The following is a 19927-nucleotide window of genomic DNA, read 5'->3' on the forward strand; positions in this document are numbered from 1 at the left end:
ATTTTGTGGAGAAATTTATGTACAGTGACTAGCAGTGTGTTGTACTAGTGTGTTATGTACTAATGTCTATACTGTATGTCACTCATGTTCTCCTCATTTAGGTGTAGGTCTCACCTCTTGATGGACACATCCAGGTCTTTTAGACAGTCCACAATGGTGCTCCGATGCCTCTGCACTGCATTGTGGTCCGTCTGTACAGTCTTCAGTAGGGACGTCAGTGCCACATATCTTGAGGGTGAACAAAAATACACCATAAAAGTGTTATATTACCTCAGACTTTGATGACCTATGTTCAGATCATTCAATTAATTAGTTCTGCAAGGGTGTTACTTACCTAATATTTTTGTCATTGTTGAGAAGGAAGCGTCCCAGTATGTTGATGGCCAACACCCTCAATCCACTTTCTGATTTGATGTCCATTATGGTCAGTACTGTCTCGTAGAGGATTGCATTGCCTACATTTTTACTGGTCTCAGTGTTGGTTGCCACCTACAAGTGCGAAGAAACCGTTAGTCTGATTGTAAGGCCATATCTCTAGGGCAGTAAGCCTCGAGTACTATTGATTAACCTATATTCTCACCTGTGCAAGAATGTCATTCATTGCTTCACTTGAGTCATCATCACTCCTGCCCAGAATTCGCAATAGTCTCAATATCCGCACCTGCAATGAAGGGGCATCACTGACTGGCCTAGCCAAGTTGATGTTACAGAAGATCAAATGATTGGAACTAAACACAAGGTCAAAGGTCTCACCTGCAGGAAGGGGTCACTGATGCCAGACACGTCATGCTCAGGAGAGTAACCAGACATGATCAGGTTCTTCAGGATTCTCACCAGCTGTGGAACCAACTACAAAAGAACAACAGGAGAGGAGGGGTACCATCAAGGGTCAAGGTCTTTATTTCTAAGGAATCGGTGTCCAACCTTGTTACTGAAATAACTTGACAAAGTATTTTGTAGAATGTGCAGTTATTCTTTACATTCTCTTGATTTAATTGTCAATGTAACTTACATTTCTGGGTTATGGTAATCAAGACAGCATTGATTGTATGAAAACATTCAGTTAGGATGTTGGGTTTTAAAAAGCTAATCGAACTGTGATGTCACATTCAATCACATCTGGATGAAATTTAACCCGAATCATAATTCTTACCAGGAATGCTAGGCAAGAATATTCATAGACAATTTGCACCAATGCGAATATATTTTTCTGAAATATATATTTGTACGCATACAGACACATACCCCCCTTTTAACAGACATAAAACCATCAGTATCTAGTGAAAACACCTGAGGTGATCAATTGAAAACAGACCCATCATGTTGTTTTCAACATATGGTGATCAAATGAGTTACACATTAGGTTGATGATGACACATTGACAATAGTGAGGGATGTCTAAGAAACATTTTTAAAAATCCTGTCATGATATCAAAAGAGAACACCAACGTATAACCGCTGTAAAAGTAAAAATCAAAAAGACAAAAAGGTACTTTACGGAACACAGATTTGATTACATCTACAGTGACCGTGTGATTAATAGTAACAGCATGCACCAGCTATGAAACCAGAATGTACTCTTACCTTCTCATTCTAACACAATGCAGGAATTGTAACAAAGACAAATGACAGAAAAAATATGAGGTAGATGTTAGGGAAGATTCACTTTTAGAGAGCTCAAAGTAATGTTCTGATCATGAACATGAGGGGTGGGAGACTGGCTCAAGGTTGTTATGGCTAAGGGAAGAGGTACAGAACCACTAGAGATACAGCAAGGGAAAAAAGCAAGGCAAGGAGATACGACTGAGACATAGGCCTACTTTGAATGTAGAGCAAACCTTAAGGGAAAATGTAATCCAAGGTTTCAAAAGGCAAAATATGTTTGAAGTATATCCAAAACAGTCATAGTGAAAGGAAAATGAGTACTAAGAGAGAATGAAATGTAGAGTGAGCTTAGGACAAATGCTTAATTAACTCCCTAAAGATATGATGACGTGTTACGCCGTTACCCAAAAACTCTTGATAGCAGTAATTTCACTAATTAGATTGTGGCTAGCCATACCTTTCTGAAGTGTAAGAGCATGTCGGGACTTCTTTCACACATTTCAGTGAGGAGGACAACAGAAGTGTGGAGAACACCTTAAGGAGACAAAGAGAAACTAGTTGTTTGAAAAAAGGTCAACAAACAACAGCATCCCTGATGAACAGTAGTAGTTCACAAAATTTTCACAAATTTCCTTGCCAATTCCCTGGGAGTCAATGTCACAGCATTGTTACTAAAATAAGGAACATAGTCTATGGGGAAGCTGTTGGCTAGTTCCGTTGTGGTGGTTTATAATCTGGATTCTCACTCTTAGTAAGTGTCAGTTTAATGTCATTAAGGCCAAATTTAGCACTACAAAGACAACTACAGGTATGTATCTAGCATCAACTTACCCTCCCCAAATCCTTACCTTGACCATTGAGGGGGAAAACACAAAACTGAACTTAGTTTCTATGGGCAACTTCAAATGTCAAACTCGTTTAGAAACATTCGTAGCAATAACATTGGTTCTGACAAGGGCATCACTTTATAAAGCTGTCAGAACAGCCATTGTACTATGACAACCATCAGTGTCTAGTGAAAACACCCGAGGTGATCAATTGAAAAACTGAAGGACGCAGCAGCCCCCCAGCTCATCAGGAAACAGTCATTAATCCAGCTCTGTTCACTGAAGGACATTTCAACTGTATAGAGGGCACCAGTCCAATTTTCCCTTTGAAGGACACAGTATCCCCATTTTATCTGTGAGTGACCAAACCCAATGCTCTCTGTGCAGGACATAGTTGCCCCCAGCCCCCTGTTGTCTCACCGTGGTTCTTCTCGCTCAGCAGGTTTTTTGTGGCTGGGAGGAACATCTCCATCAGCTCTGGGACCTTCCTGATGACGTGGACTGCACACAACGCCGCCTGGGGAGAAAATTCTAATGTTTTCCCAAAGTGCTCAACTATGACATGCTAACACAGACCTGCCAACCTTAAATAATTTTTATGAGTACGACTTTAGCGAGGCAACACCCACACTGCTCAAATCATAAGAAAATGCACTTGTTTGTTGTTGTGCCTAACAACAATTTTGGCAGAAGACAGTCTCAGTAGCAATGTTAGGCTATAGACTGTTATGGGTACTTGGCTGCTCTTCAGTATCTAACCAGAAACATTTCTGGGGGGGAGTATAGGGGAGATCTGGAGGGGGTCAGTCAACTTCCCCCTCAGGAAGTTGGAGCATTTTGCATTTTTGAAAAACCTTTAAACTGCCATTTCCTGAATTACAGCATTAAATGATACTGAACAAAAATATAAAAATGCAACATATAGAGTGCTGGTCCCATGATCTGAAATTAAATGTTCCATATGCACAAAAAGCTTATTTCTCTCAAATGTTCTGCACAAATTTGTTTACATCCCTGTTAGTGAGCATTTCTCCTTTGTCAATATAATCCATCCACCTGACAGGTGAAGCATATCAAGAAGCTGATTAAACAGCATGATCATTACACAGGTGCACCTTGTGCTGGGGGCGATGAAAGGCCACTAAAATGTGGAGTTGTGTCACACAACACAATGCCACAGACGTCTCAAGTTTTTGAAGGTGCATTCAATTGGCATGCTGATTGCAGGAATGACCACCAGAGCTTTTGCCAGGGAATTTTATGTTCATTTCTCTACCATAAACCACCGCCGTCGTTTTAGAGAATTTGGCTGTACATCCAACCAGCCTCACAACCACAGACCAAGAGTAACCATGACACCTCCACATCCGGCTTCTTCACCTGCGGTATCGTCTGAGACCAGCCACCCAGACATCTCATGAAACTGAGGAGTATTTCTGTCTTGAATAAAGCCCTTTTGTGGGGAAAAACATATTCTCATTGGCTGGGCCTAGCTCCCTAGTGGGTGGGCCTGGCTCTCAAGTGGGTGAGCCTATGCCCTCCCATGGCTGTGCCCCTGCCCAGCCATGTGAAATCCATAGATTACACAGAAGTCTACGAAATGAAATTGCGGTGGTCTCAACGACACTCACATTTTTCTAGGTTACATTTAGTTTTTTATTATTATTCTAATTAACTTCTTACGTGTAGGGGGCAGTATTTTCACTTTCGGATGAAATACGTGCCCATATTAAACTGTCTCCTACTCAAACTCAGAAGCTAGGATATGCATATTATTAGTAGATTTGGATAGAAAACACTCTGAAGTTTCTAAAACTGTTTGAATGATGTCTGTGATTATAACAGAACTCATATGGCAGGCAAAAACCTGAGAAAAACCCAACCAGGAAGTGGAAATCTGATGCTTGGAATCTTTCCAAGTCATTGCCTACCTAACACACAGTGACTTAGGAAGTGCAAAATGAAACCTAAGGCTTCCACTAGATGTCAACAGTCTTTAGAACCTTCTTTCAGCCTTTTGCAGTGAACAGAGAGTGAACATTAAGGTGGGGAAGTTGGTGACCCAGAAAATGACATGAGTTCACTGGCGCGCATTTACGTGAGGAGGTAGCTGTGTTCCATAACGTTTTTCCAAGACATTGGAATCGTCCGGTTGGAATATTATTGACGTTTTACGTTAAAAAGGCCCTAAAGATTGATGCTTTACAACGTTTCACATGTTTCAACGAACGTAAATATAACTTTTTTTGACTTTGTCGTGAAATTTTCCGCTCGCTTCCTACATTTGGAGTAGCTTACTGAACGCGCAAGGAGGTATTTGGACATAAATGATGGACTTTATCGAACAAAACAACATTTATTGTGGACCTGGGATTCCTGGAAGTGCCTTCTGATGAAGATCAAAAAGGTAAGTGAATATTTCTAATGCTATTTATGATTTTAGATGACTCCAAAATGGCGGGTATCTGGTGTATTTTTCTGAGCACAGTACTCAGATTATTGCAAAGTGTGCTTTCCCTGTGAAGCTTTTTTGAGATCTGTCACAGCGGTTGCATAAAGGAGATGTTCATCTATAATTCTTTGAATAACAGTTTAATATTTTATCAACGTTGATGATGAGTATTTTTGTAAATTGTTGTTCTGATTCACCGGCAGTATTGGAGGCAAAATATTTTCTGAACATCACGCGCCAATGTAAAATGCTGTTTTTGGATATAAATATCAACTTCATCGAACAAAACATGCATGTATTGTGTAACATGATGTCCTAGGAGTGTCATCTGATGAAGATCGTCAAAGGTTAGTGCATAATTTTAGCTGGTTTTCGTGACATCTCCTTGCTTGGAAAATGGCTGTGTGGTTATTTTTGTATATGTACTGTCCTAACATAATCTAATGTTTTGCTTTCGCTGTGAAGCCTTTTTGAAATCGGACAACGTGGTTGGATTCAGGAGAAGTGCATCTTTAAAATGGTGTAAAATAGTCTTAAGTTTGAGAAATTGAAATTATTAGATTTGTGGTTTTGAATTTGGCGCTCTGATTTTTCACTGGCTATTGTCAAATCAATCCTCGTAAGAAGTTGGTGTCTTTATGTGGATAGTCTAGTAAAAATGTAAACTGGCTCCTTAAATTTTGTTTGGGGAGAACATTTAGAATAAGAGAATAATTCAATTACTGGATGTAATGTAGTGGTCTAGCTTACTGTAGGCTATTTGGAATATGAAACAACTGAACAAGGACTATATCAGCTTGTTTCAGATCTCCATCCCTGACCTAATCCATCAAGGTCTGACTACTAGGCTACCATTCATCAACATGCCTTGTCATTGGTGAACTGATTATTATCACATCATTATCTACTGTTGACATACAGCTGGATCAAGAGGCCAGATCAACAACTGATTAAATCAACATAGGCCTAATAATCTTAAGACAGTCTAATATAACTTTCTGTGAAGGACGGTATTAGCGGAACAGCTCTCTCTGCCATGTCTGTTGACTAAACACTGTAGCTAACTACATTTGTCTTAATGTGCTTGACTAACACATACAACTTTGGAAAATGTATTCGCAGAATAGTTCGTTCTCCATTTTCCCTACCCTTTTTTGTCACACATCAGCGGTATCAACGGACAAAGTGGAGAGCTGTCATTCAGCTCGAGGGAGGAAAATAGTAGACTACTACGGGGGGCGGGCTGGAGTGGAGAGCTTGACATTTTTTCTCCTCGCCCAAGTCCTGATTGGCTCAGCTCCAACTTCAGACGGTGGTACTAATAGAAGCGTATTTTGGGGTACTTTTTCGTACCAGCATACTTTGACCTCAAATTGTGTGCATAGTACATAAAACGAGTGCAGGTTGGCAGGTCTGCTAACAAACTTTAAACTGATCACCTGACTAACACTTCTTTGTAAAGAGTAAATATGGGCTAGGTGAGAATGAGAGGTACCTTTTTCCTCAGGTAGGAGTTGGATGTTTTGAGCAGCTTCTCCACCTCTCCAGCCAGGTCTCGACACATCTCTGAGGAGCCCATGCAGCCCAGGGTGCACAAGGCCAGGCCCTGGACATACTGTGTGCTGTGATTCAGATCACTGAGGAAGGACAGGGGGAAGAATGAGTGGGTAGCAGATAATAACTTTATTTATATAGCGTATAAAGTAAAAGTGCTTCACATCATAAAATAAAAGTACTAGCAAAGAAATAAAGGCAGGAGGAAGAAGAATGAAAAAGGATAACTAATTAAAATCATAAATTAAAAGCATCTTTATAAAAGTGTGTCTTTAAAAGGGATTTAAAAACAGGCACTGAATCTGCAAGCCTGATCTCTGGCAGACAATTCCAAAGTCTAAGGGTCTTAATGGCAAATGCCTTTGTTTTCAACCTAGACTTTGGAATGTGGCTGTATCCCTGTCTCCCATAGGGAGATAATAGATCAGAAATATAGGATGGCGCCGATATGTAGAACAGAAAGAGGAAAGACGGCGAGAAAAAAATATAAGAAACAGGAAGAGGTGGGTAAAAGGGACGACGAAGGATAGATCAGGGTTTACAGGAAAGAAGAAAAATGTGCACGAAGGCAAGAGATTGAGAAATAGAAGCAACAGCTGGTCCGGCAGGTTATGGGGCTGTTTCCGTATCCAACATCAGAAGCACACGCTTCTGGCGAGAGCACCACTCATGAGTAACATTTCTGGCAGTAACAGAACACTGGTGTTGGTGCACATCACCACCTCCTGCAGCACAGCTCTCATCTCTACTCCCACACTACAAATAAGCAGCTGTTCCTGTCAGGATAGTGTGTTTGAGCCAATGCGGATCTGGCCTGCCTTACTTCTTGATGCAGTTTGTCATTAATAGATGGACGTCCTGCCTCTCGTCCAACAGTAGCATGGCTCCCAAGTACCCAATCCGTTTGTCAGTGAACTTCTGGGATGCAATCAACTTCAGGCACTCCAGCTGGAAAACAAAACTCATCAAATCAAATTCTATTTGTCACATGTGCCGAATACAATAGGTGTAGACCTTACAGTGAAATGCTTACTTACAAGCCCTCAACCAACAATGCTTTAAGAAGTCAAGAAAAAAAATACAAATAAGTGTTAAGTAAAAAATTGAAAATAAAAGTAACAATTAAAATGGCAGCTGTAAAATAACAAGCGAGGCTATATACAGGGGGCACCGGTACAGAGTCAATGTGCGGGGGCACCAGTTAGTCAAGGTAATATGTACATGTAGGTAGAGTTAACCTGTTTAGGATAGGGGGCAGTATTTTCACGGCCGGATAAAAAACGTACCCGATTTAATCTGGTTATTACTCCTGCCCAGAAACTAAAATATACATATGATTTGGATAGAAAACACCCTAAAGTTTCTAAAACTGTTTGAATGGTGTCTGTGAGTATAACAGAACTCATATGGCAGGCCAAAACCTGAGAAGATTCAAAACTGGAAGTGCCCTCTCTGACCATTTCTTGGCCTTCTATAGCCTCTTTATCAAATACAGAGGATCCCTGCTGTAACGTGACATTTTCTAAGACTCCCATAGGCTCTCAGAAGGCGCCAGAACGGGGAATGATGACTCTGCAGTCCCTGGCTGAAAAACAGTAGCGCATTTGGATAGTGGTCGATCTGAGAACAATGAAACGGGCGCGCGTGTGAAGAGTCCATTTTACATTTTCAGTCTTTGAACGAAAACGACGTTTCCCGGTCGGAATATTATCGCTATTTTACGAGAAAAATCGCATAAAAATTGATTTTAAACAGCGTTTGACATGCTTCGAAGTACGGTAATGGAATATTTCGAATTTTTTTGTCACGATATGCGCCGGCGCGTCACCCTTCGGATAGCGTCTTGAACGCAAGAACAAAACGCCGCTATTTGGATATAACTATGGATTATTTGGAACCAAAACAACATTGGGTGTAAACTAGAAGTCCTGGGAGTGCATTCTGACGAAGAACAGCAAAGGTAATCCAATTTTTCTTATAGTAAATCTAAGTTTGGTGAGTGCCAAACTTGGTGGGTGTCAAAATAGCTAGCCAGGATGGCCGGGCTATCTACTCAGAATATTGCAAAATGTGCTTTCACCGAAAAGCTATTTTAAAATCGGACACCGCGATTGCATAAAGGAGTTCTGTATCTATAATTCTTAAAATAATTATGTTTTTTGTGAACGTTTATGGTGAGTAATTTAGTAAATTCACCGGAAGTGTTCGGTGGGAATGCTAGTTCTAAACGTCACATGCTAATATAAAAAGCTGTTTTTTGATATAAATATGAACTTGATTGAACAAAACATGCATGTATTGTATAACATAATGTCCTAGGAGTGTCATCTGATGAAGATCAAAGGTTAGTGCTGCATTTAGCTGTGGTTTTGTTTTTTGTGACATATGCGCTAGCTTGAAAAATGGGTGTGTGATTATTTCTGGCTGGGTACTCTCCTGACATAATCTAATGTGTTGCTTTCGTTGTAAAGCCTTTATGAAATCGGACAATGTGGTTAGATAAAGGAGATAGTTGTGTCTTTAAAAATTGTGTAAAATAGTCATATGTTTGAAAAATTGAAGTTTTTGGATTTTTGAGGACTTTGTAATTCGCGCCACGCCCTATCATTGGATATTGGAGCGGTGTTCCGCTAGCGGAACATCTAGATGTAAGACGTTAAAGTGACTATGCATAGATAATAAACAGAGTAGCAGCAGCGTAAGAGGGGTCTGAGTAGCCCTTTGATTAGCTGTTCAGGAGTCTTATGGTTTGGGGGTAGAAGCTGTTAAGAAGCCTTTTGGACCTCGACTTGGCGCTCCAGTACCGCTTGCCGTGAGGTAGCAGAGAGAACAGTCTATGACTAGGGTAGCTGGAGTCCTTGACAATTTTTAGGGCCTTCCTCTAACACCGCCTGATATAGAGGTCCTGGATGGCAGGAAGCTTGGCCCCAGTGATATACTGGGCCGTACGCACTACCCTCTGTAGTGCTTTGCGGTCGGAGGCCGAGCAGTTGCCATACCAGGCAGTGATGCAACCAGTCAGGATGCTCTCGATGGTGCAGCTGTAGAACCTTTTGAGGATCTGAGAACCCATGCCAAATCTTTTCAGTCTCCTGAGAGGGAATAGCTTTGCTGTGCCCTCTTCACAACTGTCTTAGTGTGTTTGGACCATGATAGTTTGTTGGTGATGTGGACCCCAAGGAACTTGAAGATCTCAACCTGCTCCACTACAGCCCCGTCGATGAGAATGGGGGCGTGCTCGGTCCTCCTTCTCCTGTAGTCCACAATTTGTCTTGATCATGTTGAGGGAGCGGTTGTTGACCTGGCACCACACGACCAGGTCTCTGACCTCCTCCCTATAGGCTGTCTCATTGTTGTCAGTGATCAGGCCTGTTGTGTCATCGGCAAACTTGATGATGGCGTTGGAGTTGTGCCTGGCCATGTAGTCATGAGTGAACAGGGAGCATAGGAAGGGACTGAGCATGTCACCCCTGACGGACCCCCGTGTTGAGGATCAGCGTGGCGGATGTGTTGTTCCCTACCCTTACCACCTGGGGCAGCCCGTCAGGAAGTCCAGAATCCAGTTGCAGAGGGAGGTGTTTAGTCCCAGAGTCCATAACTTAGTGATGAGCTTTGAGGGCACTATGGTGTTGAACGCTGAGCTGTAGTTATCCATTCACAAAACTGCTCTCTTCAGCGAGAGACACATTCACTGCCAGAAACAACAAGACATTCACAGATGTAGATTAATAAATTAAGAACAGTGTTCTTTTTAAACATACCTGCCCAAAGTGCGCTGGGTAGCCCAGCATGTGCATGTAGAGTAGCTTAGCCACATTTCTACAGCGGTAAGTGTTGTCTTCCTCTCTGAAGGACGAGCGTATAGCAGCACACTCTTTCTGGATCATCTCACGCTCCTCTGCCTGGGTCCGAGCCGTCCGGATGGTCCGGATCAGCTCCCGCAGTCTGATCGGCGCTGGCATCCTCTGGAAAACACGAAGAAACTAAACATTTGGCACAGGTGGCCTTACTGCAAAGTCATATTCTAATCTGACAGCCGGTAGGTGAAAGTAGGCCTGTGTCATTATGAAAGTATGGGGGGGGGGAAATGACAATAATATGAGTAACTTATTTGTTTCTCCAACATTTGTATTGCTTAAGGCTTTACTACAGACGTAAATAAAGAGGACAAATCCATTAACACGAATGAAAGAAAAATGCCTGGGGTGATGGTGGGTCCACAGAGTGTCTGTCTGTATGCATTTCTGAGTTAAAGTGCACGTAGCTGGGGGCCTAGTAAAATCACCTGACCACCACTTCTGTCTAGCTCATTATGGTTATCATTAGGAAGCCATGGGTGCTCATTCATTCTATAAGATAAATGCATACTCCTGTAATGGTATTTTTTGGTAGCCTATGTGATGAAAAATATTTGAATAGCAAATTAGCATTGTTCTGCGAGTACAGCCTCAAATGTGACAAGTAAATGGAGAATTCTTTGCTCAGAAGCTTGTGAAGAGAGTACTAAGGTTTCAAACCAGTGGAGGGTGATTAAATATTGAAGGGGCACATGCTTGGCGGTGAGACTACATTCTCCAGTATTTACATGCAGCCAGACAGATGAATAATAATAGGAGCACTGTGCCCCATTTCTAAAACGTCAGCCAGGTACAGACCTGGCAAACACAAGAGAACTCACAGTACCGTGCCTCTGATGTTACTAATGTACTCCCATTCTAACAAGAATGCTGCTCCATGAGAGGATGCATTGAGAATTAAATGATTAGACAAGCATATAATCGCTCACCCCATTAATGATATGTGTCTGACTCAGAGATAGAGGGATTTGATTTGTTTTTATAGGTAGGCGGAAAGATGATAATGACAAATACACTGTACTACTTCCTATTTGATAGGTAGACTTCCTGTGTGGTATAACATTCACCACAGCTTGTGGTCTCAGAGGCCTGCAAGGTACAGCAGGTTGACCAACTAGTCTGTATGTGCACACAACTACCACAATCCAGTGGCCTCGGGTCAAGAAGAACAAGCCTGCATGTTGGATCTGTACACTAATTGACTAAATCAGTCTCATGCCCATTTCAGAGGATCAAATATACAAACAGGTAAATGAGACCTTGACTAAGTCAAGAGTACAGTATGAAGATACGTTAAAACTGCTTCTCCTTCTCCCCGATCACACTTGTAGGCGATGTCATGGTAAATTTGGCTAGCTAAGCTCATCCGCAGAAACACGTCATCGGGTCTAACGGTCGTCTCGCACGAAACGGCGCATGTGCAGGCCGTCAAATCTAAGGCACCCCTTTGATATAAAGACGTTTTTGACAAAAATTCAAACGTGTCAGTTTGTCACTCACGAGGTTGAAGTAATAACATGTTCAACTAATTAGGACATTTTCTATAATCTAGGATGCCTTTAGACTTCGAGAAAAATAACAACCAAGGAAGAACTTCACTTCCCCTCATTGAATTCTCAAACCACGGCCTGGTCTGTTTGTTCCGTTTCGCAAGCATTCCCGAAGTCTCACGATGTTGCGCCTCTGGGTTTAGAAAGTCTGCGTTAAAACCCTGCAGGAATTTGTTGGGTAAATGGTGCATGAGCACTGAGCTGCATCACAATCCTTCATGAACTGTCTGCTAGTGAGGATGAGCCTAGCAGTGGTGTGAGAGAAATCCGGAAACACAGAGGAAGGATTGCTCTCTTGGCAGTTAAGAGATAGTGTGACAAAATTGCTCAATAGGCTTTTAGCTTTAAAGATTCAGTAGAGAAAGAAGTAACAAACTGGCACAAACTGAGCCATGGATATGCGGTCTCCCTTGAGGGGAAACTACGAATGTGTAATAACTACACATGAAACACAGGTGCCAAGTCATATGAAGTGACTTGTACGACAAAAGACCAACAGATCTCGGCATTCCAAAGGCGTCATTGGGTGTGCTAAACAAACTCTATTTCCTGCTTTCAGAAACCCCTATAGCAATGACACGTTTGACTTTCAACACCCGAGTTAAAGCAATTAACACTGCGGCCTACCCTCTAGTGTGGTACATTCAGAAAGTGTACACTTACAGTACTACAGTCAGACACAGCAGAGTGACAGAGAATGTAAGAGAAACCCTGGGCAGGCTGGAGTAGGCAGAACAAGGTCAAGGGCCTGGCACCAGCAGTGGGTCTGGAAAAGGCCTTGTTTATTGCAGTGAAGGGCCTTGTGAGAGGGGTGTGTGTTAATGCACCACCGCCACAACAGGGGATCCATCACGCGCACTATGCCAGGAACAAATGGAAAGTTATTACCGCTGGCTCCTGCGTGCGGAGAAGAGGTGCTTTATGACTTCCCATCTCAAAAGAAGCATGGCTCTTATCTGTTAGCATGGATAATGTAATTAAGCAGTTACAGCAAGAGGGATGACGGTAATTAGTTGCTGAACAAAGCCATTTTCTGCATCTAGCCGCCTCAGAGCTGACGCTGTTACTGAAAAAAGAATGCACTTGCTAAACGGACAGAGCAGAGACCCTCTTAGAACTAGGGAAAATATAAAGGCTGTACACACAAAAAGGTCCAACAGATTACAGACAATCCAATAATAACACCAGTTATGTTATCACATCAAAGACTTTTTCCAATACCAGGGTATACGGTATTACCGTAAGTGCACACAAATGGTGCTATTTCTTTAAAAAAAATATATATATTTTTTTTTAGGCAACATGACCTTAATCCAGGAGGGAATTGATTGTCTCTGCTGTAACCAACAAGCCTTATCTTGACATCTAGCCCCTTAGAAAACCAAATGCATAGCTGGAGCCCTAAGCTGGATATAACTTAAATTTGGCACATCTTAGATAATTAACTTACATTCACCGACAGGTTAATTAGGTACACCAATCCAGAACAGCCTGAATTATTTGGGGTATTCTACAAGGTGTCAGAAACGTTCCACAGGGATGTTGGTCCATGCTGACGCGATGGCATCACGCAGATGCTGCAGATTGGATGGCGGTACAGTCATGCTGCCAACAGCCCGTTCCATCTCATCCCAAAGATGCTCTATTGGGTTGAGGTCTGGGGACTGACCAGGCCACTCAAGTAAACTGAACTCGCTGTCATGTTTCAGGCAATGTTTTTCCAGTCATCAATTGTCCAGTGTTGGTGATCGTTTGCCCGCTGGATCCACTTCTTGTTTTTAGCGTATAGGAGTGGAACACGGTGTAGTCGTCTGCTGAAATTGCCCATCCGTGACGAGGATCAACCAGTTGTGCTTCCCGAGATGCCGTTCTGAACACCACCATTGTACTGCGCTGCTATTTGTCCGTTTGTGGCCTGCATGATTCTTGCCATTCTCCTTTGACCTCTCTCATCAACAAGCAGTTTTAACCCACAGGACAGCCGCTGACTAGATGGTTTTTTTGTTTGTCACACCATTCTCGGTAAACCCTAGACACTGCCTTGCGTGAAAAGCCCAGGAGGGCAGCTGTTTCTGAGATACTGGATCGGGCGCGCCTGGCACCGACGATCACACGTTCAATCGAACAGTAACTGAATGTCTTGATGCCTGCTTTATATAGGAAGCCACGGCCACGTGACTGACTGTCTGTAGGATCTATCCATTTTCAGGAACAGGGTGGTGTACCTAATAAACTGGCAGGTGAGCGTATAGTTATACATGTATAGAAGCATGCACCCCCTGAGAAAAATGTCAGGTCGAGTTAGCAGCACCATGGAGTAAGGCTTGGCGATCAAATTCATTTGCATGCATGTTTTTGCGCGATATTCCAAATGCCTTTATCACAAGAATCAAGTTCTTATATATTATTCATTTTTATGAGTGTTTGTCCGCTTGTTCTCATGTCTTTTTGGTCTCGGCTGTTTCCATCTTTCTCTGCTGTGTGCAATGACTGTAGGCTGTATGCACCTTCCCATTCATTCACACACACACACACACAGTCCCTCCCCCTGCCACTCCCAACAACAAATATTAGAGATCACTTCTTCCTCTGATAAGCAGTTTCAATTCGAGGTTTGGTCCAACAGAATTGGTCAATTCCCCTTTAACGATACACTTTGTAATTGCTCGCAGAGCAGACACTAAAATGGGAGTAGCCATTATCATTGATTCTGGAAAATGAAGGCTCAATTTCTCACGCGCAGCATTGCTGTACCGCTAGCAGTAATTCCGCAGAACACCTTCATACTAGCAGTCTAGTATGCGTCTTATAAATGTGCAATAAACACAATTATATAAAGAATTGGCAACTCGTTCTCATTGAGAAAAAACGACAGTTGATTAACACATCTGAACAAAGTGCTGTCGCTAGCAAACAGCTAGAGATGGACAGAAGGGTGTGTTCATAACAATTCAACTGTCCTACCTTGTTAACTAGCAAATAGATCCAAGTTGGCTAAACTTCAAATAGAAATTAGCTGGCTACTCACGGGCACGTGAGCTTACGCTTGAGAGATTGTTAATTTTCTATAATGCTTGCTACAAGAAGTGTCATTATTAGTGATTTGTGCATTATAATTGGTTCAACAAGTTCAATTTGTAAAAAAATTATTAAAAAAGGGCATTTTCATAGACTTCAAAGCCAGTTTAGTGATTATTGCAAAAAAGCAGGTTAAACTATTGTTACAAAATAATTAGTGGATCTTGTGGTTGTGGAAGGCTTAAATGTAACCTAGGTAACTTCACAAGCCCTCAATTCATTAGATTATTGCTGACTGTTTGACCTTTAATTGTTTTGCAAAGCTTATTTAGATTTTTTTTTAGATCTCTCTCTCTCCACACACACACACACAAAGGTATGTGGACACCCCTTCAAATTAGAGGATTCAGCTATTTCAAGCACACACACACACACACGTTGCTGACAGGTGTATAAAATCAAACACGCACCCTGCAATCTCCTAGACAAACATTGGCAGTAGAATGGCCTGTACTGAAAAGCTCAGTGATTTTAATTTTTTACATTTACATTTTAGTCATTTAGCAGACGCTCTTAACCAGAGCGACTTACAGTAGTGAATGCATACATTTCATACATTTTTTTTTCTGTGCTGGCCCCCCGTGGGAATCGAACCCACAACCCTGGCGTTGCAAACACCATGCGTTGCAAACACCATGCTCTACCAACTGAGCTACAGGGAAGGCGTGGCAACATCATAAGCTGCCACCTTTCCAACAAGTCAGTTTGTAAAATGTTCTGCCCTGCTAGACTGCTCCGGTCAACTGTAAGTGCTGTTATTGCGAAGTGGAAATGTCTAGGAGCATCAACGGCTCAGCCGCAAAGTGGTAGGCCACACAAGCTTACAGAACGGGACCGCACGTATCACATAAAAATCATCTGTCCTCAGTTGCAACACTCACTACCGAGTTCCAAACTGCCACTGGAAGCAACGTCAGCACAATTACTGTTCATCGGGAGCTTAATGAAGTGGGTTTCCATGAACGAGCAGCCGCACACAAGGGTAAGATCACCATGCACAATGGTTTCATAACAATCGGTAATCGGCATTTTTGGACGCCGATTATATTGCAATCCATGAGACTGCGTGGCAGGCTGACCACCTGTTACGCTAGTACAGGCAGCGAGGAGCCATGGTAAGTTGCTAGCAAGCATTAAACTTATCTTATAAAAAAAACCTATCAATCTTAACAGATTCACTAGTTAACTACACATGGTTGATGATATTACTAGGTTAACTAGCTTGTCCTGCGTTGCATATAACCAATGTGGTGCCTGAAATTGTGTCACTTCTCTTGAGTTCAGTGTAAGCAGAGTCAGGGTATATGCAGCTGTTTGGGGTCGCCTGGCTCGTTGCGAACTGTGTGAAGACCATTTCTTCCTAACAAAGACCATCATTCATTTGCCAGAATTTCACATAATTATGACATAACATTGAAGGTTGTGCAATGTAACAGCAATATTTAGACTTAGGGTTGCCACCCGTTCGATAAAATACGTAACGGTTCCGTATTTCACTGAAAGAATAAACCTTTTGTTTTCTAAATGATAGTTTCCGGATTTAACCATATTAATGACCAAAGGCTCGTATTTCTGTGTTTATTATAATTAAGTCTCTGATTTGATATAGCAGTCTGACTGAGCGGTGGTAGGCAGCAGCAGGCTCGTAAACATGAATTCAAACAGCACTTTCCTGCGTTTGCCAGCAGCTGTTCGCAATACTTGAAGCACAGCGCTGTTTATGACTTCAAGCCTATCAACTCCCACGATTAGGCTGAAAAGTGCCTATAAGAACATCCAATAGTCAAAGGTATATGAATTACAAATCGTATAGAGAGAAATAGTCCTATAATTCCTATAATAACTACAACCTAAAACTTCTTACCTGGGAATATTGAAGACTCATGTTAAAAGGAACCACCAGCTTTCACATGTTCTCACGTTCTGAGCAAGGAACTTAAACGTTAGCTTTTTTACATGGCACATATTGCACTTTTACTTTCTTCTCCAACACTGTGTTTTTGCATTATTTAAACCAAACCGGTTTCATTACTTATTTGAGACTAAGTAGATTTTATTTATGTATTATATTAAGTTAAAATAGAAGTGTTCATTGTTCATTCAGTATTGTTGCAATTGACATTACAAAAAAAAAATATATATATATATACACACACACACTGCTCAAAAAAATAAAGGGAACACTTAAACAACACATCCTAGATCTGAATGAAATAAATATAATCTTATTAAATACTTTTTTCTTTACATAGTTGAATGTGCTGAGAACAAAAATCACACAAAAATAATCAATGGAAATCCAATTTATCAACCCATGGAGGTCTGGATTTGGAGTCACACTCAAAATGAAAGTGGAAAACCACACTACAGGCTGATCCAACTTTGATGTAATGTCCTTAAAACAAGTCAAAATGAGGCTCAGTAGTGTGTGTGGCCTCCACGTGCCTGTATGACCTCCCTACAACGCCTGGGCATGCTCCTGATGAGGTGGCGGATGGTCTCCTGAGGGATCTCCTCCAAGACCTGGACTAAAGCATCCGCCAACTCCTGGACAGTCTGTGGTGAAACGTGGCGTTGGTGGATGGAGCGAGACATGATGTCCCAGATGTGCTCAATTGGATTCAGGTCTGGGGAACGGGCGGGCCAGTCCATAGCATCAATGCCTTCCTCTTGCAGGAACTGCTGACACACTCCAGCCACAAGAGGTCTAGCATTGTCTTGCATTAGGAGGAACCCAGGGCCAACTGCACCAGCATATGGTCTCACAAGGGGTCTGAGGATCTCGTCTCGGTACCTAATGGCAGTCAGGCTACCTCTGGCGAGCACATGGAGGGCTGTGCGGCCCCCCAAAGAAATGCCACCCCACACCATGACTGACCCACCGCCAAACCGGTCATGCTGGAGGATGTTGCAGGCAGCAGAACATTCTCCACGGTGTCTCCAGACTGTCAAGTCTGTCACATGCTCAGTGTGAACCTGCTTTCATCTGTGAAGAGCACAGGGCGCCAGTGGCGAATTTGCCAATCTTGGTGTTCTCTGGCAAATGCCAAACGTCCTGCACGGTGTTGGGCTGTAAGCACAACCCCCACCTGTGGACGTCGGGCCCTCATACCACCCTCATGGAGTCTGTTTCTGACCGTTTGAGCAGACACATGCACATTTGTGGCCTGCTGGAGGTCATTTTGCAGGGCTCTGGCAGTGCTTCTCCTGCTCCTCCTTGCACAAAGGCGGAGGTAGCGGTCCTGCTGCTGGGTTGTTGCCCTCCAACGGCCTCCTCCACGTCTCCTGATGTACTGGCCTGTCTCCTGGTAGCGCCTCCATGCTCTGGACACTACGCTGACAGACACAGCAAACCTTCTTGCCACAGCTCGCATTGATGTGCCATCCTGGATGAGCTGCACTACCTGAGCCACTTGTGTGGGTTGTAGACTCCGTCTCATGCTACCACTAGAGTGAAAGCACCGCCAGCATTCAAAAGTGACCAAAACATCAGCCAGGAAGCATAGGAACTGAGAAGTGGTCTGTGGTCCCCACCTGCTGAACCACTCCTTTATTGGGGGTGTCTTGCTAATTGCCTATAATTTCCACCTGTTGTCTATTCCATTTGCACAACAGCATGTGAAATTTATTGTCAATCAGTGTTGCTTCCTAAGTGGACAGTTTGATTTCACAGAAGTGTGATTGACTTGGAGTTACATTGTGTTGTTTAAGTGTTCCCTTTATTTTTTTGAGCAGTATATATATATATATATAAAAAAGAAACCGTTGATTAATCGGTATCGGCTTTTTTTGGTCCTCCAATAAATCGGTATCGGCATTGAAAAAACATAATCGGTCGACCTCTAGTGTAAAGCTCACCGCTATTGGACTGGAGCAGTGGAAACATGTTCTCTGGAGTAATGAATCCCGCTTCATCATCTGGCAGTCCGACGGACGAATCTGGGTTTCGCGGATGCCAGGAGAATGCTACCTGCCCCAATGCATAGTGCCAATTGTAAAGTTTGGTGGAGGAGGAACAATGGGCTAGGCCCCTCAGTTCTATAGAATTGAAATATTAACGCTACCTCATACAATGACATTCCAGACGATTCTGTGCTTCCAACTTTGTGGCAACAGTTTGGGGAAGGCCCTTTCCTGTTCCAGCATGACAATGCCCCCATGCACAAAGCGAGGTCCATACAGAAATGGTTTGTCGAGATCATGTGGAAGAACTTGACTGGCCTGCAAAGAGCCCTAACCTCAACCCCATCGAACATCTTTGGGATGAATTGGAACGCCGAGTGCGAGCCAGGCCTAATCGCCCAACATCAGTACCCGACCTCACTTATGCTCGTGGCCGAATGGAAGCAAGTCCCCACAGCAATGTTCCTACATCTAGTGGAAAGCCTTCCCAGAAGAGTGGAGGCTGTTATAGCAGCAAAAGGGGGACCAACTCCATGTTGATGCCCATGATTTTGAAATGAGATGTTTGACGAGCAGGTGTCCACATACCTTTGGTCATATAGTGTACATTGTGAATAGCCCATGTTTGAAAAAAAAAATACAGATTTTTAGGCCATATCGCCCAGCCCTACCGTGGAGTCTGGAGGAAATGAAATGGAACAAGGAAGGTGCAGAGAAAGGAACATAGTTGCATGAGCCAGTATGTTGATAATGTAAGAATTCACAGTGATCAAAGTGCAATGGAAGGTCAGTGCACATTCCAGAAGAGCTGGGGGACTTGGACTCCCTCCTTTCCATTAAAATGGAAACTGGGCAGCATAGATGAGATCCCATGGTAAATCGTACATGGCTTAGAGGTGTTCTTAGGCACAATGCATTAGCAACCTCCGTCGCTACCCTGATAGCACAAGAAAGTACAATTAACTGCAACAAGTAATTCACACCCTATAGTCCAGCAATCTGTTTAAATGCATGAATCATGACAACACATATTCAGCACCTAGGCTTAATGACTCGAGCAAAAGAAAGGCTTATATTTCCTGTGACTGACATCTGACAAGT

General features: G+C 42.7%; 1 protein-coding gene across 4 annotated transcripts in view; it reads right to left on the reverse strand.

Moving 5' to 3' along the window:
• The window catches only part of LOC106587352 (AP-1 complex subunit gamma-1), a 33745-nt gene that overhangs the window by 10854 nt on the left and 2964 nt on the right, over window positions 1-19927 (reverse strand). For 2 of the 4 annotated variants that reach the window (XM_014175680.2, XM_045708608.1), the window contains exons 2-11: window positions 10200-10403; window positions 7262-7386; window positions 6380-6521; window positions 2853-2949; window positions 2063-2139; window positions 1585-1593; window positions 754-849; window positions 581-661; window positions 335-489; window positions 115-228 (exon numbers count right to left, since the gene is read on the reverse strand). In XM_014175680.2, coding sequence (XP_014031155.1) covers window positions 115-228; window positions 335-489; window positions 581-661; window positions 754-849; window positions 1585-1593; window positions 2063-2139; window positions 2853-2949; window positions 6380-6521; window positions 7262-7386; window positions 10200-10400 — 1097 coding nt within the window. In that variant the 5' untranslated portion in view covers window positions 10401-10403. The remainder of the gene's footprint in view (window positions 1-114; window positions 229-334; window positions 490-580; window positions 662-753; window positions 850-1584; window positions 1594-2062; window positions 2140-2852; window positions 2950-6379; window positions 6522-7261; window positions 7387-10199; window positions 10404-19927) is intronic. The other 2 variants (XM_014175681.2, XM_014175682.2) reach the window with 2 other exon arrangements.

Source organism: Salmo salar, chromosome ssa26 (genome assembly GCF_905237065.1).
Source record: "Salmo salar chromosome ssa26, Ssal_v3.1, whole genome shotgun sequence".
In the NCBI taxonomy this organism is placed as follows: domain Eukaryota; kingdom Metazoa; phylum Chordata; class Actinopteri; order Salmoniformes; family Salmonidae; genus Salmo; species Salmo salar.